This window comes from Chelonia mydas, chromosome 5 (assembly GCF_015237465.2).
Source record: "Chelonia mydas isolate rCheMyd1 chromosome 5, rCheMyd1.pri.v2, whole genome shotgun sequence".
In the NCBI taxonomy this organism is placed as follows: Eukaryota; Metazoa; Chordata; order Testudines; family Cheloniidae; genus Chelonia; species Chelonia mydas.
The window spans coordinates 13,309,030-13,332,654 of NC_051245.2; the positions used below are offsets into that span (position 1 = coordinate 13,309,030).

Below are 23,625 nucleotides of genomic sequence, written 5' to 3' on the forward strand. Positions count from 1 at the left end.
GGGCAAAGGTGAACTCATGGCAGGGTGGGCATGTATAGACAGTTGTTCTGGGCCGGTCACAATATGCCTTGGCAAGGAGAGGGAAGCTAATGGCAGAGTGGGTACGTATCGACGAGTGTCTTCTACTGCTCACAGTGGGCCTGGGCCGAGGAGCTAACGGTGGGGGGTAGGGCTCGCCTCAGGAGCGGGGGCAGGAACTGCAGGGGGCGCGCCCCACGCTCTCAGCACGCCACCACGTGCTTACTGGCTCAGGAGTTTAAAAAAAAAAGGGGGGGGCCTCGCCACTGCCCTATGTGGTGATTGGACAGTTTCACAGGCGGGCCCTGCTCCCTATATGGCGATTGGGCAGTTCGTTAAGCAGCCCGGTCTTTTGATTGGACACTTAGATAGACAGTCTCCACCTCCCGGGGCTCTGATGGCTTAGGGCTGCGGACAGAGCCCGCTGATTGGCTAGTTCCTCAGACAGCCCCTCCCCCTGTGTGGTGGGTGGATGAGACGCTGTGGGGTGCCTGCCCCACGTCTCCGAGCCGGTTATACCCTCCCGCCGGTGCGGTGAGCGAGGTGGGTCTTCCCCCGCAAAGCCCGCACCCATGGAGCTTTCCTACCAGACGCTGAAGACCGCCTACCAGGCCAAGGAGGCGGTGAGTGCTGGAGAGAGGCCGCCGCGCTTCTCCGTTACTATGGAGACCGGGCGGCTGCGGGCGCCATTACTGCGCATGGGCAAGAGGGACCACCCTGCCGGCAGGAGGAGGGCTCCGCGGAGAGGGAGGGTTCAGTCAGTGCGCAGGCGCTGGGCGGTCTGCGCTTCTTGCTGCTGGTTGTCCTTTTCTAGGAGCTTTTGAAAATTATTCCACGAGGCACCTCTCTCTATCTTTAGACTCACAGGACTGGAAGGGACCTGGAGAGGTCACCTAGTCCAGTCCCCTGCGCTCACAGCAGCGCTAAGAATTATCTAGACCCTCCCTGGCAGGTGTTTGTCCAACCTGCTCTTAAAAATCCCCAATGATGGAGAGTCCATAACCTGTCCCTAGGCAATTTATTCCTGTGCTTAACCACCCTGACAGTTAGGAAGCTTTTCCTAATGTCCAACCTAAACCGCCCTTGCTGCAATTTAAGCCTGTTGCTTCTTGTCCTGTCCTTAACGTTTGAGAACAATTTTTCTCCCTCCTCCTTGTAACAACCTTTTATGTACTTGAAAACTGTTATGGTGTCCCTTCTCAGTGTGTTCTTCTCCAGACTAAACAAACCCAATTTTTTCAATCTTCCCTCATAGGTCACATTTTCTAGACCTTTAATCGTTTTTGTTGCTTTTCTCTGGAATTTCTCCAATTTGTCCCCATCTTTTCTGAAATGTGGCACCCAGAACTAGACACAATACCCCAGTTGAGGCCTAATCAGTGCGGAGTAGAGCGGAAGAATTACTTCTTGTGTCTTGCTTACAACGCTCCTGCTAAAATATCCCAGAAGGATGTTTGCTTTTTTTTGCTGCAGCAGCGTTACACTGTTGACTCATATTTAGCTTGTGATCAAGTAGGACCCCCAGATCCCTTTCTGCAGTACTCCTGCCTAGACAGTCATTTCCCATTTTGTATGCGTGCAGGTGATTATTCCTTCCTAAGTGGAGTACTTTGCATTTGTCCTTATTAAATTCCATCCGATTTACTTCAGACCATTTCTCCAGTTTGTCCAGATCATTTTATTTTGAATTTTAATTCTGAATTAATTTAAGGTGTCTAAATACCTTTGAAAATCTGTCTCTCAGAGACTTGACCAAAGGTGTTCCTACAGGACCAGCCTTAGGGGTCGGCGGGCAGGATGATTGCTTTGGGTGCCAACTTCTGGGGTGCTTCACCATCCTTTTCTTTTGGGTTTTGCTTGTTTCCTCTGCACCGGGCCGGTTTGGGGGTTTTATTTTTGTTTTGCTTGGGCAGTGTTGGTTGGGGTATTTATTTATTTATTTATTTGGCCCAGTTGTTGTTGTTTTTTTAATCATCCTGTGTGTGTGTGTGTTTGTGCTGAAAATGTTCTCCATCCTGGGCAGCAAAAAATTGCAGAACACTTAGAGCAGTCCTGAGTTCCTGTTTCCCACTCCTGTGCTCAGATTTCTGGCCTGCAATTCTTTCCATTTATCTTCCTCTGCAGATTTTTGTGGTTTCTTGCATCCCTAGGAATGGCATTAAAAAAAAAATCAATGGCGAATGTTTGCAATTCTATAAAATAATTAAAATCACAACTACCTTAAAATATTGACCAAAACATACAATTTTTTTTTATTTTAAAGACTTTACTTACTTTAAAGCCTTGCATTGAGGTGGTCCAGCATATTTGACATCCTTCTTCTCTCTTTGCTCTTGACTGCGCAGTAAGAGCTAGTTCAGTAGACTGTATTCCTTAACCTGTCCCTTTAGCTCCACCTGCTGGCTAAAATAAATTTTTTAAATCTGTTCTTATCAATCGAATATTTGATACAATGAGCTGGAGCGCTGATAGGAAGCGCAGTCAAGAAAGTATCAGATACTTTCCTCATGGATTGTATTTTCTAAATGGACAACCAACAATTCTCAATTACTGAGAGACAATCTCCACTCATTGATATATTTTGCTTTCCACAACCAAATCTCTGTACAGCTTTTCATGAGTGATGTACCCGAGTAATCTGATTCTAATATCTAAACAGTATTGTTAAATCTATTCAACTAAATTTGGGTTGTTGCTGATCATGTTCTTTATGTATTATATGACTTTTAAAAACTATATTTGTGGATAATCTAAGCATTATACCCAGATGTACAGACACTCTTTTCCCAGCCTATGTATTACATATATATATTTAACATTAGCTTTAATATAATTTTTTAATCAATTGAATATTTGATTCAACTTCTATGCTACAGCCTCATTCGTACCTGTCAGGTCAAGGAGAGAACTGGGCCAAGCTTCCCCCTCTCTTCCTCCCCTGCTCTTGAGACACTATATGGGATAGGATCCCCCTACCCCTCTGGGGAGAGAACAGAAAAGGAGCCAGGCAAGGATTAGCTCCACCCTGTGGACCCAGCGTATGTCCTCAGTGGCCTGTCCTGCCTCTGGGATAACAGCTTTGTCCTGCTAGTAGCTAATGAAAGGTACCCTGCATCTGGAGGTGTAATTTCCATCTCTGATAGATGTACATGAGCTAGCTTTGATCAAAGTAGAGTGCTAAAAATAGCAGTATAGCTGCGGTAGTATAGGTGGTGGCATGGGATAGCCAGCCAGGTACAGTCTCTTCCTCGGTAAATAATCAGGCAGCTTGTCCACAGCAACGCTGCCATTTTTAGTGCTCTAGCATGATCAAAACTAGCATGTGTACCTCTACCTGAGCTGGAAATTATACCATTATACAAATAGACTGGTACAATAAAGTTATTTGTCTTATTTAGAAAGTCAAGGACTAGAAAATTATGAAATGTCAGGTTTATGGTTGTCCATGCGACTTTAATTCAGGTCCTTTGTGTATATGCATTATGATACAATCTTTAATTACAAGATCACATACTATTTTTTTCACCAGACCCGTGCCTTATCCACCAGACCCGTGCATAGGTTGGATGCACACAGACACAGAATTAAAGTGTCAAGGGCAAGTGTATATCTGGGATTTTCTGTCTTTTGAGTGAAGTACTTTGCAACAAGTACTTCTAATTTTTTATATGTAATATACGTTATAATGTAGAAAATTAGGATCAAATAATAACGAAGAATTATAGTTAAATTAATCCCTGGTGTATGTGGAGTTACACTGAAGTCCCTCAAATCAGTGGAGCTACACCAGAAACTAATTTGACCCATAACCTGTACCTTTTTTAAAAAAAAAAAAAAAAAAAAAAAAAGATTTGGAATTAAATATGGGAACAGTTCAGTTTTAAAATTAAACTGGTTTACAAACTCATGTGTCTTTAACAGCTACAAAGAAACGAATACATGACATTTTTATTTTGTTAATTTAGAAAAAAACACTAAGTGTTGGAGCTAATTAGCGAAGTGCTCAACTATTTAGCTTTTAAAACAAGATCATGTTTAAGTGCCTTAAGCTTTTATTAATTGCATGGACCCAAAAAATTCTCTATAGTAATTGAAAATGTAATTACGCACATTTTTTGTTCTTATAAGAATAGGAGCTTATTAAACTTTAAACACTTAAACATCTATTGAAATACCAATGACTATAAACAACATGCCATTCTAAATACTAATTAAACAGCAAGGCTAAATCACTGAGAAGCTAAACTGAATTTTAAATAACTTTTTACTTGTAAGTGCTCCTTTTCTTTCACATATGTATTAGATTTTACCACTTCCTTGCTAACCAGAGCTGAAGTCCTTTGTGTGATGATAGTTTGTCAAAGTTTGCTTTCAGGCTGTCTGCTAGTATGGAATATACCGGGTGGGGTGACTCAGCGGTTCATTAGATTTGTTATGCAATAGAAGATCCATCCTGTAAGGTTTTCAATGGCTCCAACTCCTCTTGACTTCAGTGGGGCTCATCAGCATGTCACAGGATTGGGATCAGAGGCTTACATCTCTATATTTTTGGTTCCGATCCAACCTCGGTTGATCGTGAATGAAAGTTGCTATCATCTGATTGGCTCATTGGTGGCCTGTGTGAGATGATTCGGTAGTCGTAGGGCTTGTTACACAAACATTTAGTTTTGTGGAAAGCTGGGGCGGGGTGAATCTATGCCTCACTTCACTGTTGTGGATTGTCTGTGAGGACCCTGCTGACATGCATTAATAGTTCATTAATGCGCTTTGATCTAGTCCTCGTTGAAATGGGACTAGGTCAGAGAACATTAATGGACTGTTAATGTGCTTCAGGAGGGTCCACATGGACAGTTGCTCCACAGCAGGCTAGTGCTGGGTAGATGCACAACCCAGCTTGAAAAATTAATTGTTTGTGTAGACAAGCCCTTAGCTGATTTCTCAGTGGACAGGTTTCTACACCACAAAATTAACCATCACAGGTCGCACTCTTAGTGTCAGTTTCACCAGAAGACAAACAATGAATGGGCCATGGAGACTAAACTACCCTTTCATTTTTAGGAGGCTTCTTCATGGGGAAATTTTTGGCAAAAAGGCCTACCATCGCTATCAACAGTGGGAGCAACAGTACTGTAAACAGCCTTAGAGCATGCCTACCAGATCGCGGTCCGCACAAGACACAGCGGAGAAGGTGGTGCCATCACGGGAATGGGAAGTGAACTTAGGTCTCCAATGTGAATGTGCTAACCACTAGGTTGTAGAGTCATTCATGCTGTCTCTGGCTCAGTGAATATTTAAATGTTTCTATCAAGTTTCTATCACTTCAGCAGGAGAGATTGAGACAAATCCCCCCAGAATACCCTACAGCTCTGTGGTTAATGCACTCTCCTGGGAGGTGGGAGCCCTAGGGTCAGATAGAGTGGAGATTTGAACCTGAGTCTCCTACAGCCTGGGTAAGTGCTCTACCATTGGGCTAATGGATATAAGGGGGTGGAGGGCACCACAATCCATCCCACCCCCGGCATCTCCAGTAGTAATAACTCCAACCCCTTTCCCACCCCTCAAACTGTAATTACAGAAAGACAAGTCTTCTAGGATGAATTGTAAAAGGGCCCCGATTTTAAGATTATTTTCAAAACACTATCTGTGAGAGAATCCCTCATCCCACCTGTGCCAAAGTTTGTTTTTATTTGCTGAGAACATGCCACAAAGTTAATCAGTCTTCTTTCAGCATCCCTGCCAATGCACTTGTGATTGTACAAGCAAATTATCCCAGACTAGAACTTAATAATAATAATCTGCCCTTTTCATCCTCAGAGTGCTTTATAAAATATTAATCTTCACACTGCCACTTGGAGATAGGAAAGTATTATTGTACTTGTAATAAGGACAGGAAAACTAAGGCAGAGGGAGTTGTAACTTTCCCAAGGCAACAGAAGTAGGGAGTGTTAGAGCTTGGATTGTAATTTAATGCCTCTTTCTTGAACTGCCTCATCTTTCTCCCTTTAGAAATCTGAAATTAAGCTTATACACCATGACTTAAGTAAAATGAGAAACAATTTTCAAATCCTGGGAAAATTTCATGTAAAAATGTTTCCCTCTTTTCCACTAGATGGCTCTGCACTTAAATCAAACTTCCAAGGGAAAATATATGATAGCTGTGATGACCCCCTCCCTTGCCTCCCAGTTTTTCTACAGATTAATAAAAGCCTTCTGGAACAAACAGAGGGATAGTCACCAGCTTTAAAATAAAGTAACTGCCATATTATCTCAAATACATAAGTCAGAAGGTGAATGGCATTGTTGTTAGATGTTTGGCTGCATGTGTGTTCTCTCTTTGTGTGGCATCCCAGCTCTCTGCAGGTAGCTGACACAGCAGACCTCGAGCGAACTGCTCAATGACCACAGTGTCCGTTAAGGTACAAAGGCACCCAGCCAGGTTTATTGTCGACAAAGCATGGTCTTAGCTCCCCGGATCAATGTCTAGAGTTACACTAGCACATGTATGCCCATGACAATGGACACAGCTCAGTGAATGGCGGGACTTTCCATTCCCCATCGGCTGACCAAAGACATTCCCTCTGAGACTCCATTTTATAGACCAATACAAACAAGTTATGTATTGCCCCTCTGACGTGGTTAGTTACTGCCCCCTGATGTGGATTGTTACCACTCGTTACCTTGTACATGCTGGTTCGATCAAAACATCTCTATCCATTATATTGTCTTCCTGACCTCATCTTTAAGAGTGTGTTCCTTTTATTTTTGGGGGGGCGTGTTTATAACATACCTGGTATGGGATGTTCTTGTACCATCCTTCTGGAATGTGTTTGCGTGAGTTTGCTGTGCCTTGCCTTTCTTAGGAATGTGCGTGTTTTTGCAATACCAGTCCTGTTCTTGCCAGGCTCTGTGAGCATGTACACAGGCAGAGCATGACTCCTGCTTTTACAACCTTGCTGACTTTGCTTTATATTAGCAAAGCTTTGACCACTACTTTAGCCCAGATAAAAGGGCTTATGTCTCAGGCTCTCTTCCTGCTACAGGCATATGGTACCCTCCATGCTGCAGAGTGTAGAGGGGAGCGGAATAGTTCTAATCTGACCAAGAAGAGGAAGGCTGGCTATGCACTATGTTACACCACCCAAAACCACATTTTGGTACCTTTCTTCTTTCTGTTGTTGCTATGATAGTGCACAGTTCCAGGAGACAAAGGGGAACTATCCTTCTACATACATATTCCTTTTTGATGTCTATTAGGACGTTAAATGATAAATCATAAGTAGTTGTTATGAACAGTGGTAACTCTGTGGCTTGTCTGTGAACTCCAGATGGACGGATGCAGCAGGAATTAGTGCTTTGGCACTAAAGGACACATGGGGGCAGGTTCTAGCGTGGATAGGTCAAGGATTTGTGGGTTTATCTCCTGCAGATTTATTCTCTACCACTTTGGCTGGATACTTCCTCTTCCAGATCCATTCTGCCACAGGGCCCACCTCCTGGGGGAACAATGTGGCAATGTGCTAGAAGTCATGGTTTTATCGTGTCCTTTTGCCTTTTAAGGAACAAGGGGGAGGATTGGTCCCTAAGGCATTGTAGCACTGGTATTTTATTTATAGTAAATGTTATACAGTGAAACCTGCATTGAGAATCACCTCTAATAGTAAATACAGCCCCATCTTAAGTGAATACTTCCACATATCCCCAGGTTTTGTATACAGTTGGTTCAAATTTTGTACCTGATATCAAAGATTAACATTTACACAAACCTAATTTCCATGTGGAACTACTAGGGCTGTCAAGCGATTTATAAAAAAAATTAATTGCGATTAATCACACTGTTAAACAATAATTGAATACCACTTATTTAAATATTTTTGGATGTTTTCTACATTTTCAAAGATATTGATTTCAATTACAACACAGAATACGAAGTGTACAGTGCTTACTTTTATTTATTTTTATTACAAATATTTGCACTGTAAAAAACAAAAGAAATAGTATTTTTCAATTCACCAAATACAAGTACTGTAATGCAATCTCTTTATCATGAAAGTTGAACTTACAAATGTAGAATTATGTACCAAAAAAAACCTGCATTCAAAAATAAAACAATGTAAAACTTTAGAGCCTGCAAGTCCACTCACTCCTCCTTGTTCAGCCAATCGCTCAGACAAACAAGTTTGTTTACATTTGCAGGAGATAATGCTGCCCACTTTGTTTTCAATGTCACCTGAAAGTGAGAACAGGCATTTCTATAGTACTGTTGTAGCCAGCATCCCAAGGTATTTACGTGCCAGATGTGCTAAAGATTCATATGTACCTTCATGCTTCAACCACCATTCCAGAGGACATGCATCCATGCTGACGAGTTCTGCTCGATAATGATCCAAAGCAGTGCAGACCAACGCATGTTCATTTTAATCAGCTGAGTCAAATGCCACCAACAGAAGGTTGATTTTCTTTTTTGGTGGTTCGGGTTCTGTAGTTTCTGCATCCGAATGTTGCTCTTTTAAGACTTCTGAAAGCATGCTCTACACCTCATCCCTCTCAGATTTTGGAAGGCACTTCAGATTCTTAAATCTTGGGTCGAGTGCTGTAGCTATCTTTAGAAATTTCACATTGGTATCTTTGCGTTTTGTCAAATTTGCAGTGAAAGTGTTCTTAAAACGAACAACCTGTGCTGGGTCATCATCCGAGACTGCTATAACATGAAATATATGGCAGAATGCGGGTAAAACAGAGCAGGAGACATGCAATTCTCCACCGAGGAGTTCAGTCACAAATTTAATTAACGCAATATTTTTTTAACAAGCATCATCAGCATGGAAGCATGTCCTCTGGAACGGTGGCCAAAGCATGAAGAGGCATATGAATCTTCAGCAAATCTGGCACATAAATATCTTGCGACACCGGCTACAACAGTGCCATGCGAACGCCTGTTCTCACTTTCAGGTGATATTGTAAACAAAAAGTGGGCAGCGTTCTCTCCTGCAAATGTAAACAACCTTGTTTGAGCAATTGGCTGAACAAGAAGTAGGACTGAGTGGACTTGTAGGCTCAAAAGTTTTACATTGTTTTGTTTTTGAGTGCAGTTATGTAACACAAAAACTACATTTGTAAGTTGCACTTTAATGGTAAAAAGATTGTACTACAGTACTAGTATGAGGTGAATTGAAAAATACTATTTCTTTTTGTTTATCATTTTACAGTGAAAATATTTGTAATAAAAATTAATATAAATCAAGCATTGCACACTTTGTAGTCTGTGTAATTGAAATCTAAATGTATATATTTGAAAATGTAGAAAAACATCCAAAAATATTTAATGAATTTCAATTGGCATTCTATTGTTTAACAGTGTGATTAATCATGATTAATTTTTTTGAATTGCGTGAGTTAAGAGCGATTAATCGACAGCCCTAGTAAATACCACTTCAGTTCACACAATGTCCAGTTAAGAATCTAGCTATTCATTTGTCTAGCTATTCACACCAGTTTTGTATGTGCATAAGTGGCATTTGCACATGCAGATCAGACACATGCAATTGTTTACACACAGCAGGAAGTCCCATCTTTGAAAATTAAGTCCTTAAAGATCAGACTCTATTAGACAAGCAAGCCCTTGGGTGATCCTTTAGGACAGATTTCACTGCATTCAAAATATACTAAGTAGGATCACTTGTTCAACATATTATATATTGATGTTAAATAAATATAACATTTATTTTTTAACCAAATGGGAGCCAGAGTTATACTGTTCACATTTAGATGCCTTCCAAACTTTAGTGGAAACTGGTGCTACTAACTTAGTTGCCTAAGTCTGGGTTTAGAAATATCTGATCTTCCTGTAGCTCCAGGTTCAAATCCCAGATAGATTGGCCAACCTCTTCTTTCTAAGATACATTCCCTACAGTTTATATTTTTTTCCAGTAAGATCTTAAAAACTGAGGGCATATTTGGTCTGTGTGGGCACTGAAGACCTTCTGACACATCTCATCAGAAGGAAAACGTGAGTGTCTTTGCCGAACTTTCCCCTCTTGCTAGTGTGCATTATACAATATGCTGTGTAGTGCTCCTTCACACAGAAGTAGCTGCAAGTGAGTGATTATGTATGTAAATATTTTGTAATGCACTTTAGGATAAGCAGGACCATTTAAATATTTATTGTGAAGTATTAATACTATTCAGGCCTTTCATATGAATCTGTGCTGAGGAACATATGTAAATATGGAACTGACTTCCTGCCCGAATTAAGGGGAAACCTTACTTTGGTCACTCTGCTTTAAGAGTTGTCTGGTCTTGCAGTGGTTCAAAATGGTTAATTTTCTTAAGAAGCAATTTCTTGCATGACCGATTAAGCTAGTCCTTCCAATACAAAGTTGTGACCCTAGGCACCTTTGTATTCTCACTGCTGCAATAATTATACAAAATATGTCTTGTGAGGTATCACATAAAAGCTAATACACTTTATTAATATCCTTGTAAAATGCATGTGTTAACATTATAGGTGAAGTTACGAATTCCCTATGTATGATGTTACTAGAACATGTTTAAGACCACAGAGCCTGGCCCAGGTAAAGGTCATAAACAGGTCTGTCCTAGACAAAGGAATGTGAGTTTACCTCAGTTTACATATTAGGAGTAAACAAAAGCTTTGACCTAAAGCAGCTGGGGTTATCCTGATCCTGAACTCAAGGGACAGAGTTAACATGACTCCTGCACCCCAGAGAGATGCAGGAGACTGAATCCCCAGAAGGCCTTTGTGTTTTGTAAGACAAAGACCGCCCTTTGGTGATATGACTCCCATCTTTATCTTTCATCTTAGGAGACAAAGGAACCAACTGAGTTGATCTTCATGATGAGTCCTGGCCAGACTGGCCAGTAAAAGCTGGAAAGAAGACTGTGTTACAGCCAGAACAAGGGTGGTCATACCTAGTGGTCAGAGCAGAAGTTGGGAGTCAGGCACCTAGAGGTCAGAGTCAGACAGAGGGCAGACAGAGGTTCAGGCATTAAGAGGGAGGCAGGGTCAGGTTACTGGGAGGTTACAGAGTCCGATACAGGCCAGATGGCAATCTGAGAGCCAGGTATCAGGAGGTGGGCAGGGTCAGGCATGAAGTTAGTTACAGATGGCAATTGAAGAGCAAAGCTGAGGACAAACCAGGGTCAGAAGCTGGAATCTAGGGTCTGTTGGAAGCAGGGTCTTGAGCAGAGCCAGGCAAGCATTCTGTGTTGTTCGTGGCTTCCTGGTTTAAGTACTGGTACTGACCAATCAGTGGGCTGTGAGGAGCCACCACTTTGGTCATGCTGGGCAGTACTTCCTGCTGAGCCTAATCTCACAGGGTCCTCCCATGGGAGCTCACCCTAAACCTTCAGTGGTGATGCAGAGGTATCAGCAGCCCAGAACCCCTTTTGTCCCAGGGTCCAGCCCTGCAGGTTCTTTCATCATCCCCCCTTTTGGGCTGGTGCCGAAGGCTTGTCTGGGTGAGCCTTATGGAATTCTTCCACCAGGTCAGGGATGTGGTCATGGGAGACAAACTCCCAAGTGTGCTCTTTGCAGCTGTAGCCTTCCCAGTCCACCAGATTGTACAAACGGCCATGTGTCTGTCAGGAATCAAGGATGACATGTATTTGGTATTCCTTGTGACCTGGATTTCAACTGATGGAGGCAGCGGTGTAGTTCAGTTAGGGAAGGTGTGCTCAGTGTAGGATTTCAGAAGGAAAACTGAGTGTATTTTGAGAGACTGGGGAAGCTAGAGTCTGAAGGTGACCAGCTGTGACTGAATGTACTCCTGTATTCACACCCTACCCATTATTGTAATAATCTTTGTACAAAATATGCCTTGTGAGATATTATTTGAAAATTAATAACTCACTAGTCAATACTATAATGGTGAAATGTATGTAGCAACATTATATGTAAAGTTCTGAATGCCCTTGTATGATGATAGCACGTTTAAACCCATGTAGCCCCAACTAGGCAGAAGTTGTTAAATAGGTCTATCTTAAACACAGAAATTTGTGTTTACTACTTATATGTAAACTGAGGTAATCAGGATCCTCGGGACAGCAAGAGGGAGTAAACTGGTTCCTCAGAGACAAAGGACAAGCTAACACCTCTAGTCAGGTGTCATAGTTGATTGGCCATCATCTGTCAAGTGGCAATTCTTTGGCAACAAAGCGGGGGGAGGGGGGGTGGGGGTTGGTAGGAACAGATTGATCTGCACTTTAGCAAATAACAGCATGAAATTTCTTTCACCACAAGACTTCATGTCTCCACCCTCACAGTGGGAAGGAACTTTATCTAGGGGTAATCCTTAGGAGAATGCATGTCAAAGGGTAACTGGACTATAAAAGTGAGGGTCAAAAACACCCTAGGTTATTTTTATCTATCTTTTCTTTCTCTCCCTTCCTCTCTTTCTTTCATCTAAGATGACAAAGGAACCAACCTTTTGACTTTGGGCGGGGACATGATCACAGAATTTGGTCAGCAATGTTTTTGGGAGCATGTGGTAAGGATTTTACCTTGAACCAAGTCTAGTTTAACTTTTAGCTTCTAGAAATACTTTATCTTTATGTCTCTTGTAACCTTTTCTGATACTTGTATTCATTTAAAATCTGTTTGTAGTTAAATAAACTTGTTTTATTTTGTAATCAAAAGTAATCCAGTGTTGTGTTTAAACTGAACAGTTTGGTAACTCCAATTAAGGTAGCAGATTGTTGCATATTGACCCCTTACAGGGGCCATGGACATCCTGGACAGTGCAGAAGACAGGTTTGGGGGGAAATTTGGGATTCGGAGTGTGTTGGGCTCACCCTGCAGGTAGTAACTAAGGCTGCTGGAAGCCAGAGTGTGGCTGATGTGTTGCTGAGAGCCTGGTGGGGTCAGAGTTGCTGGACTAGAGCTGTAGCTATACACAGACACTCAGGGAATGCTGGTAGGCTGTTTGTGAGAGGTCCAGATTTAGCGCTACAACAGCAAAGCATTGTGAGAAACCCAAGGTTGAGGGGCAGGAGGTGACACAACCCCTCACTGGTCTGGATTGCATCCTGGAACATGACACCAGGTTAATCTGCTGTCATATTGGGAAGGGTCCAAGGAACTGGTGGTCCAATTTGTGGGAGGGTCACCTGGTCTGGAGGTATTTGGCGGCGAGCCACACCTGGCATACAGTAAATACTGGAGCTTGTTGTTGGTGATGGTCACATGCCTCTTATAGGCCTTCACTTCTTAATTTAAGTGGTTTTGGAGCTCCTCCTCAATGAGGTGAATCTATTGGTCCCAGTCGGTAGCAGCAGCTGGAAAGGGAGGTAGAATCCATAATTAGCAAAGAAGGGGCTCTGACCTGTGGAGGCATGGTTGCTGGTGCTGTAAGAAAAATTTGGATATGGCAGGATCATGGACCAGTTATCTTGATCTTAATTTATAAAGCATTTCAAATACTGCTCCTGTACTTGGTTCACCCGTTCAGTTTGTCCATGCGTTTGGGGGTGGTATGCAGTGCAGGTGGATGTGTGGATGTCCATAGCCTAAATTGGGGTGGGCAAACTTTTTGGCCTGAGGGCCATATCTGGGTATGGAAATTTGTATGGCAGGCCATGAATGCTCATGAAATTACGGAGGTGCGGGGAGGGGTGTGGCACGGGGGAAGGGCTCTACAGGAACGGTACCGGGGACTCCTAGGGGCTCTGCCAGCAGTGACACCAAAGTGGCTGTACCAGGCACTGCCGCAAGCGGAGGCACCCTAGCTGGGATGGGTGGTTTCGAGAGTCTTGAGGATGCGGCTGTAGGAGACTGGGAAGGTCCGGGCCGCGGTGATTGGCTGATGAGGAATGAGGCGAGTCTCCCGGAGGAGCAATGCCTCAGGGATTGGTCAATGAAGGAGATTGTGGTTCCTAATTGGACTTGTTTAGGGGCAGTATCCTGCAATGTGGCTGGCCTTGATCATTGGCCAGTTTTGGGCAGAGGTTGGTGCGAGGAGGCTGGCGCTTTGGGGATTGGGCGCGGAGGGGTGGGGTTCCGATTCCAGAAACAACTCCGTGAAGTCTGGATAAGCGGTGCTGGTCGCACCTGTGCAGTGTGACTCTGCATGTGGGAAGATGGTGCTCATCCAGGAATTGTGAGTTGGGGGTTGGGGGAGCACTGGGTGGGTGGAGCAGGGCAAGTCGTGCCTGACTAATCTAATTGCCTTCTATGGCGAGATAGCTGGCTCTGTGGATGAGGGGAAAGCAGTGGACATGTTGTTCCTTGACTTTAGCAAAGCTTTTGACACGGTCTCCCACAGTATTCTTGTCAGCAAGTTAAAGAAGTATGGGCTGGATAAATGGACTATAAGGTGGATAGAAAATTGGCTAGATTGTCAGGTTCAACGGGTAGTGATCAATGGCTCCATATCTAGTTGGCAGCCAGTATCAAGTGGAGTGCCCCAAGGGTCGGTCCTGGGGCCGGTTTTGTTCAATATCTTCATAAATGATCTGGAGGATGCTGTGGATTGCACCCTCAGCAAGTTTGCAGATGACACTAAACTGGGAAGAGAGGTAGATACGCTGGAGGATAGGGATAGGATACAGAGGGCCCTAGACAAATTAAAGGATTGGGCCAAAAGAAATCTGATGAGGTTCAACAAGGACAAGTGCAGAGTCCTGCACTTAGGACGGAAGAATCCCACGCACCGCTACAGACTAGGGACCAAATGGCTCGGCAGCAGTTCTGCAGAAAAGGACTAGGGGTTATAGTGGACGAGAAGCTGGATATGAGTCAACAGTGTGCCCTTGTTGCCAAGAAGGCCAATGGCATTTTGGGATGTATAAGTAGGGGCATTGCCAGCAGAGCGAGGGACGTGATCGTTCCCCTCTGTTCAACGTTGGTGAGGCCTCATCTGGAGTACTGTGTCCAATTTTGGGCCCCACACTACAAGAAGGATGTGGAAAAATTGGAAAGAGTCCAGCGGAGGGCAACAAAAATGATTAGGGGACTGGAACACATGACTTACGAGGAGATGCTGGGGGAACTGGGATTGTTTAGTCTACGGAAGAGAAGAATGAGGGGGGATCTGATAGCTGCTTTCAACTACCTGAAAGGGGGTTCCAAAGAGGATGGCTCTAGACTGTTCTCAGTGGTAGCAGATGACAGAAAAAGGAGTAATGGTCTCAGTTGCAGTGGGGGAGGTTTAGGTTGGATATTAGGAAAAACTTTTTCACTAGGAGGGTGGTGAAACACTGGAATGCATTACCTAGGGACGTGGTGGAATCTCCTTCCTTAGATATTTTTAAGGTCAGGCTTGAAAAAGCCCTGACTGGGATGATTTAGTTGGGGATTGGTCCTGCTTTGATGACCTCCTGAGGTCCCTTCCAACCCTGATATTCTATGATTCTAAGCCCTCAACCCCACTCCCCAGCTGGAGCGCTGGGTGGGTTGAGCAGGGCAAGCCCCTGAGCTCACTCCCAGGTGGAAGCTTGAGGGCCAGATTGAAAGGTCTGACGGGGTGGACGCAGCCCACAGGTTGTAGTTTGCCCACCTCTGGCCTAAATCCTTCATGCCAGAAACAAGAGGTGAACTGTGAGCTTTGGTCAGAAATTATGCTGTCAGTAAACCCATGGAGCCATACCACATTTTGCAGTAGGAGGTGGGTGGTAGTCTCAGCAGAGCATAGCCGGTTGCAGGGTATGAAGTGGGCCATTTGGATCAGGAAGTCCACAAATGTTTGGCCATCAGATGCTGGGAGTTCCACAGTAAAGTCTGTGGATCCATCAGGATTCACTCTGGGGAAATGATGTACTCCAAAAATTCAATGATGGGCCGGTCAAAGGTGTGCTTTTCCAGTTTGGCGTACAAACCAGGGGGCTTTGTTCTTCATTGCTAATGTTCCCAGAACAGACGGAACATGGTGGTAGCTCTGCAAGTTCTTGAAAAACACCAGAATATTGTCGAAGTAGATGATCATGTACCGATCCAGGATATCCCTAAACACATCACTTATGAAATGTTGCAGAAGCTCTAGTTAAGCCAAATGGCATCACCAAGTATTCCAGGTGCCCATATTGGGTATGAAAAACGGTCTTCCATTCATCCTCAGGCCTTATGCACACTAAATTTTATGCTTCCTGAAGATCTAGTTTCATGAATATCCTGGCAGTTCTCAGGCAGTCCAGAAGTTCCAGAATGAGGAGCAATGGGTATTGGTTATGAATAATCACTCTGTTCAATGCACAATAGTCCACGTAGAGGTGTAGTGACCTGTTGTCCTCCTTCACAAAGAGGACTGGTGCCCCACTGGAGTGTTGGATCGCCAATGAAGCCCTTGGCGAGCTTTTCCTGGGTATACCCATGTAGCGCTTCCAGCTCTGGTTCAGACATGGAGTATATTCATTCGTAGGGCACCTTTGCCCAGGGCTGGTGGTCTGTATGGGATTAGTGAGTCTGCATTTTTCTTCTCAAACACATCCAGGAAGTCGCAGTACTTGTCAGGGAGGCTGAGGTTCTGGCCTGGAGCCGCTCCTGTCTGGCTAGCCCCCACTTTCCAGGGTTTCACTTCTGATGGTCTCCTCCTGTTCTGGGGCCCTGGGTGCAGTTCAGGTGGGGGTAAGTTGCTTCATTGGAAGCGTGCTTTCTGACAGTATTCAGAAGGGAAGCTAATGTTCCACCACCACCCAGACATACATGGGTCCTGCCAATTCAACCAAGGAATGCCAAGAATTATCAGGAAGAATGGAGAGCTGGTCACATCAAAGCACATTGTTTCTTAGTGTTCTTCCATTACGACCTCCAATGCGATGGTCTCTTGAGTCCCCAGTCCCAAAGATAGGGGCGATCCATCAATCCTCTCCACCAGGTATTGTGTGGGTTTCAGCTGAAGGGGGAATCTGGAGGATTTGGCTGCCTCAAAATCTATAAAGTTGCAGCAGCCCTAGAGTCTGTCATTGCTAGTTTTGGGGGTGGGGAGGGAATCTGCTGCACATGCCACAAGACATGCAACTGCAGTAGGAATTGGAAATGTGGGGCGACACCATGGTTTCCAGGTCAGGTTCTACTTGAGGGCAGGGGCATGTTTCTGTAGCATTGAACTCTAGTGGTGCCCAGGCTTCACCCCCTCAGCTGGCCCTGGGCTGATCCATTCCTGAGTTCTTCCGAGCTGGGCAGGAGGCAAGAGCATGTCCTAGTCCCCCACAGTAAAAACAAAGGTTCAGCTGTCATCGATGCTCTCTCTACTCTGGGGTCAGATGTCAGTAACCCAGGTTGACCTGCATGGGTTCAGGACTCATCTTTGACCTCATCATTGAGCCCTAATTAGAACTGGTAAGGTTAGGCTGCCTCATTCCATTCAACATCTACCACAAGCTTTTGGAAGTGGGTGATGGAGGTGGTGACTGGCCATTGCCATTCAAGAAGCTTCCGGAGGGCAGCCTTTGCAGAGTGGATGTGATGCGGGCCTTCAGAGATGGTTGCAAAGGCTTACAGGAAGGCATCCCAGTCGGAGAGCACAGGGTTGGTCTGCTCCAACTGGTGACAGCGTCTCGAGCGTTTCGCCAGAGAGCGGGCTAACTACTAGCCCCACCTTAGTTTGCTCTGTGGGGTGTGCTCGGGCAGAGCAGGAAAAACAGCCTGCGTTGGTTCAGGAAATCCCAGTATTTCTGACGATTCTTGTTCAACCGTTTGGGCAGTAGCACCATAGGGGCTGGTTCAGGTGATGCATGGTCTGTTTGGACATGTAGTGTCACTGCTTCTCCCTGGGAGCATACGAGCTGCTCACGCAGGGTCTGTGCTTCAGCAGTGAGCAGCGCCACGGGAGCCTGCGACCGGGTTAGTTATTTGCACTGAGTTGTGGTTCAAGTGCATGCTGTGTAGCATGGGGCTGCAGACAGGTGGCTTGGTCATATGGGTCCCAGGCCATCAGGGTGCTGTTGGTTGGAAGGCGGCTTGTCCCCTCCATCATCTGTGGAGGGGTTGGATGGCTTTGGGGGGGGACCAAAGGTAGTCTGAGCAAACTGACACAACAAGGACAAACTTATTGGTCAGAACAGGAGTCAGGCCAAGTCATGTACAGAGAGGTCAGAGTCTAAGACAGGCCAGAGGACAGACCAAGGTTCAGGCGTCAGTAGGCAGGCAAGGTCAGGTTACTGGGAGGTCAAAGTTCAAGGCAGGTCAGACAGCAAACTGAGAATCAAGTGTCAGGTGACAGGGTCAGGTTACCAGAAAATTGGGGCCAGGCACCAGGTTACGGACAGCAATTGAAGAGCAAAGTTGAGGTCAAATCAGGGTCAAAAGCTGGAATCTAGGGTCTATCGCAAGCAGGGTCTGGAGCAGAAACAGGCATGCAGTCTATGCTGTTGCTCAGATGGCTCCCCTTCATGGCCTCCTGGTTTAAGCACTGGTACCAACCAATCGGTGGGCTGTGAGGGGCTGCCACTCAGGTCCTGCTGGGTGGTATTTCCAGAGTTTCATGATCCTCCCATGGGAGCCCAGCCTTAACCTCCAGTGGTGATGTGGAGGCATCGGCAGTCCCAAACACCTGTGGTCCTAGTTTCCAGCCCTGCAGTGGGTGAGAGAAACCATCTTGAACAAAGGCTGTATCATGCTAGATATTTTTTTTTTTTTTTTTTTTTTTAGTCTTTTGGATGCGTGTTTTCACTTTTATTTGCTTTTAACCATTTCTACCTTTTATCCCCTTTACTTGGTATCACTTAATCCATGTTCTTTTACTAATAAACTTGTTTTGCTTTCATTATAAATCATCAGTGCTATAAAAGTTCAGAGAAGTGTGTCCTTCTAGGAAGCTAACAGGTTGGAGTGGTTGACTGTCTCTGTAAAGGTAGTGAACCTAACATTTATTCTGTGAGGGTCCAGTGAGAGGGGCTGGTCCCTGCTGTAGGATGAGTTTGGGATGAATTCGGGGCTGGAATCATACCAAAGTCAGCCTTCAAGGAGTAACCAGGTTGGGCAAAGCCAGGTTGAGGCTTGTGTGCTGGGGGTAATCTGTTAGGGTTAGAGCTCTGGATGAAAGTTGCACAATCACAAGACACCCAAGGTTACCAGATGGTAACCAATCCCTGTACTGGCCCAGATAAACCCCAGAATTTCACAAAAATACAAACAGTAAAAGGAATTTCTAATTCAAACTAATTGTTTCTATGAAAAAGCTTTTATCCATCCCGGATACCTGATGGTGTTAAAAAAATTACAGTGGAAAACCATTTTACTTCTGTTTTTTGACTGCAAACTGTTTTATAGTTCTTACATACTGTTGTCTTTATTTAATTGGATTTATTTGGACAGACTACATTTTGATGCTGTTTGTAGCTATAAATAGAATCTGATCATTACATTTGATCTAGAATTCTATCTTCCTTCACAGGACGAGATGCGGACAGAAGCTCGTAGAAAAAATCTTCTCATTCTAATTTTGCATTATTTAACAGAGGAAGGGTATGTTATCTAAACAAAAATATACTACAGTTGTATATTTGGGTGTGTTTCTGGCCTTTCATGATGATGTTCACTTCTGCCCTATAGTGGATGCAATGGAAGGCCTGCTCTGCTAATTAAATTGCTCTGCAGTGTGTCTAATACTAGCATATAACATGAATATTTTACTTTTAAATTCATTTTATTTCAATGTATGGAATAAAAATAAAAAGCTTGTATCTGGTGCTACTTAGAAATTTTTTGCAATCATCTGTAAAGGTTGTTTTTTTTTGTTTTTTTTTTTTTTTAAATTGGGGTTGTGCCCTTTATGGTGTGTAACAAAGATCTGAAAGGTTTTAAAAAAAGCTTCCTCCTTGCGTTTACTATTAATACTAGGAATATCAAGTTAGGTCTTTTGGTTTTGCTGGAGAGTTTCTTGTGGGCTCAGGAAATGGGAATTGTGAACTTTCACATCTTAACTGAATTTTTAACCAAGACATCTTTTCTCCCAAATGTTCATAAGACGCTGGACTTAAATATGTGTAAACAAAAATAAGAGAGTTTTAAACAGTCCAAGACCAAAATAATCCTATTTCACAGAAATCTGGGGCAAATAAAAATGCTATTTGAGGAAGTAAAAATGTCTGGTTATTTTGCTTAGTGGACAAGGACAACAGAGGAAGCTGAGGGTGGGCTTACATCAGGTATATCAGCATTGAGCTGCCAAATTCTGTAGTTGGTTTGTAGCGTGTGACTTGTTGCGCACGGGCACAATTTCCATTACTTTTAATGGAAGGTACAGTAACACAGAAGGACGTACATATATAGTTTTAAAAGCGTATAAATATATTTTGTATGAAAGTGTAATTATATTAATGGAGTAAATTTGGGACTGAGAATCAGGATTATCCTGACTTTCATCAATTTATTGTATGACTTTGAACAAGCAACTGAGTAAAATTTTCAAAAGCGCTGGCCTTCCTTTTTCTGGTATAATTTGCAGTTGCAAAAAATTGCCCCCCTGCATTTTTACATTTGTATTTGAATTTAAGGTGGAAATCTTGGTTCTTCAGCTTCTAATTCTATGATTTGCATTGAAATGAGGTAATAAGTATAGGTTGTACGATTTGCACCTGGATTTGATTTTATGGGTGCAAAAAGGAAGGTACAAATTTGCCAGCCTGGGACACAGCTGTTTTGAATATTTACCCCTTCATCTCTGCAGGCCTGATTCTGATCTCAGTTACAACAGTGTGAATCTTATATAGCTAGGAATTTATTCAAATAATGTTATTCTAGGTTTACACTGATGTAACTGAGATCAGAATCTGGTCCTCTCTCTGTTTCCCCATCAGTAAAATGCAGACAAGTCTCTCAGAGGCATTATGAGGATTAATTGGTTAATATTTGCACAATGGTTTGAAGATAAAGGGCCAAATGTACTACACTGGTTATTCTTTTTTTTTTTTTTAATTAATTGATATAAACTAATAATAATGAGGCAGGATGGATAGGTGGATAGGATTCAATTCTGGATGTCAACAGAATTGGGTTCTAGTCACAGCTCTGTTACTAACTTGCAATGTGATCTTATATTGAACTTTTGGGAAGCACTTTGAGGCCTGTGAATGAAAAGTGCTTATAATTGTTACTGGTTATTAGTTATGTAGGGTTGCCACAGTTTGTACTATAACATGTTTCCTTGTATGCTATTTCTCTTAAAGAATTTTATAAAATAATGACATTCAGTTTTATGTTCTTTGCTCTTTTGAAATGACCAGGTATGTTGATGCTGCAAATGCTTTGGAACAAGAAACCAAATTAGCTTTACGCCGCTTTGAAGTTTGTGACAACGTTGATCTTGAGACTATTTTGATGGAATATGAAAGCTATTACTATGTAAAATTCCAGAAATACCCTAAAATTACCAAAAAGGCCCTAGACACTGGTACGTGACTGTGTTCCAAAAAGAAAGCTTTCCAACTTCTGTTTCTCAGCATTTTAAAAATATGTGTGCACTAAAATACCCGACACTTCTCAGACTTATCCTTATTTAATGTTATTTCCTCTGTCCCCAAATAATTATAGCGCTAAAGGTCTAGTGGTTAGAACGTGGGATTGGGATTCGGGAGACCTGGGGTCTGTTTCCTTCTCTGTTTCTCACTTCTGTGTGCTTCACTTTTCCTATCTGTGTGAATGGGTATGATGCTGTTTATCCATCTTTTTAAAACAATTTTGAGATCTACAGGTAAAAAAATAATATCTAAGTGCAAAATATTATATAGATATTTTCTCATTTTTTCCTCTTTGGGTAACAATATTAAAAATGCTCTACTTCTGATTTTATTTTCAAATACAAAATGAATAACTAAAGGGGAAGATTGTAGCCTAGAGGTCATCTAAGACCATTCTTCAAAGTTTATTCCCACCATTATTATTATTTATTATTAAATTTAAAGTAGCACAATGCTTTACACTAAATGGTATGTACCAAGCAAATAACAGGTCCTTGCTCCAAAAGACGTGTACTCTAGAGGCACAAGCAAAGGCAATACTGTATGAGGCAACCCAGAACAGACATATTGAGATCGGACCATGAGATCTTGAGTGTTCTTGAACTTGTGTTCAACGTAAGGAGTAAGTGGGTTACAGAAGGCAACAACAATACAAGCAGAGGCAAAGTTATGGAGAGTTTTGATTGTTAGAGAAGGGGATGAGTGAGTAGAGAATATCTCCAAGCAGTTTCAGTTGCTTCAAAAGCTTATTAGGAAGTTTGAAGATCCCAGGTAAATGGGACACTACTGAAGCATATAAAAATAATAATGCTTTGCTTTTAAAACCCACCAGTCATACTGACATTCACAATTATGTAAAAGATCAGGAGTGGCTGGAAGCAAGAAGTGTGTGCATGTGAGAAAGATTTACAAACAGGGTCTAGTGTTTGGAATCCGTTTTAAAAAGGTCAGTCCTACAATGTATAAATGATGGAATTAATTGCAAATCAAGGATAATGGGTCCTATTGCAGAGCATTTGTTAGATCATATTTACAGCCAGATTGTGATTCCCTTACTCAGACTGAGTAATGCCTCAGTCCCCAAATCAGTGCCTTGAGGAGTATCAGAATCTGTCCCTCAGAATATTCTATCTATAGATACTAGGAGGAGAAGGGCCTCAGAACAGTGAGGAGATTGCTAATGGGGTACAGAACCTTTCATCTCTGGGTCACTGGTTCTAATTTAGGCTTTTGAGTGACCTCACGTTCTGGGTGTGTGTGTGTGTGTGTGTGTGTAAATCTTATTTTCTAAGAGTGCCTGAAATAGCTTGTAGGTTGATAGCACATCATCAGGTTGTGACATTTGTGTTGTGATGGCATGTTGCAGGATGGCAGCTTTAAGGCAGTGATTAAAATGGTGTGAGACAGCACCTTAGTCCTAAGGATGGACTCTTAAGTGTTACTGATTGCGACCTTAAATCTGTCCTACTTTGACAATGGGTAAAAGTTATTATTGTCCAATGGCTATTCCATGCTGTATGTTAAATGAGTTTAGAGGGCTCAATCCAGTTCCTAGTAAAGAAAGGTCCATATCACAGTAGCCAGTGTTGATTTGGCACCTTGTTTGTAGTCTCAGGAGAGAGTCCAAAGACTGAATGGAACTCAAGACTTAATAAGCCTGAACTACTTTCTCCACTAGTCATATCAGGATTGAGGCACTTTGGCAGGTTTACTCTGTTACTGCCAATGTTGTACCTGCTTTATAAGGTGACTTTAGTTTCTGAGCTTCATAACCTCACAACTTTCACAAGCACAAGATTCACTCAAAAATGTTTTTAAAAGAAAAAATAGGATGAAATTTTCTTTCTTCCTTGACCATGGCATCCCACTCTTATTTATTTCTAATTTCAATATTTATTTTTGCTGCAGCAGAAAATAAACAGCAACCAAGAAATGGAGGAAAACCAAGAAGGTAAGGGAAAAGTCGTTTGGGCTGGGCACTGGACAGAAGATTTCCCCTTAAGAGTAAAACATGGTACTGTTACACAAATGCTCTGATACCTTGGAGGTGCTAAACTAACATACCAGTGAGCACGCTGGAAACTAAATGGTGGAATTTCATTTTCTTTTAAAAAGCTACCTAAAATTTTAGGTAAGACTTTTTTAATTTTTCAACCTGATTCATAGATTGCTAAAGTCTCTGAAATATCCCCTCCA

General features: G+C 42.9%; 1 protein-coding gene across 6 annotated transcripts in view; it reads left to right on the top strand.

Moving 5' to 3' along the window:
• Positions 1–366: 366 nt before the first annotated feature.
• The window catches only part of KATNAL2 (katanin catalytic subunit A1 like 2), a 60,238-nt gene continuing 36,979 nt past the window's right edge, over positions 367–23,625 (top strand). The window contains exons 1-4 of one of the 6 annotated variants that reach the window (XM_007055167.4): positions 367–641; positions 19,365–19,435; positions 21,196–21,362; positions 23,338–23,380. In XM_007055167.4, the coding sequence (XP_007055229.2) occupies positions 591–641; positions 19,365–19,435; positions 21,196–21,362; positions 23,338–23,380 (332 nt within the window). In that variant the 5' untranslated portion in view covers positions 367–590. The remainder of the gene's footprint in view (positions 642–19,364; positions 19,436–21,195; positions 21,363–23,337; positions 23,381–23,625) is intronic. The other 5 variants (XM_043546363.1, XM_043546362.1, XM_043546364.1 and 2 more) reach the window with 5 other exon arrangements.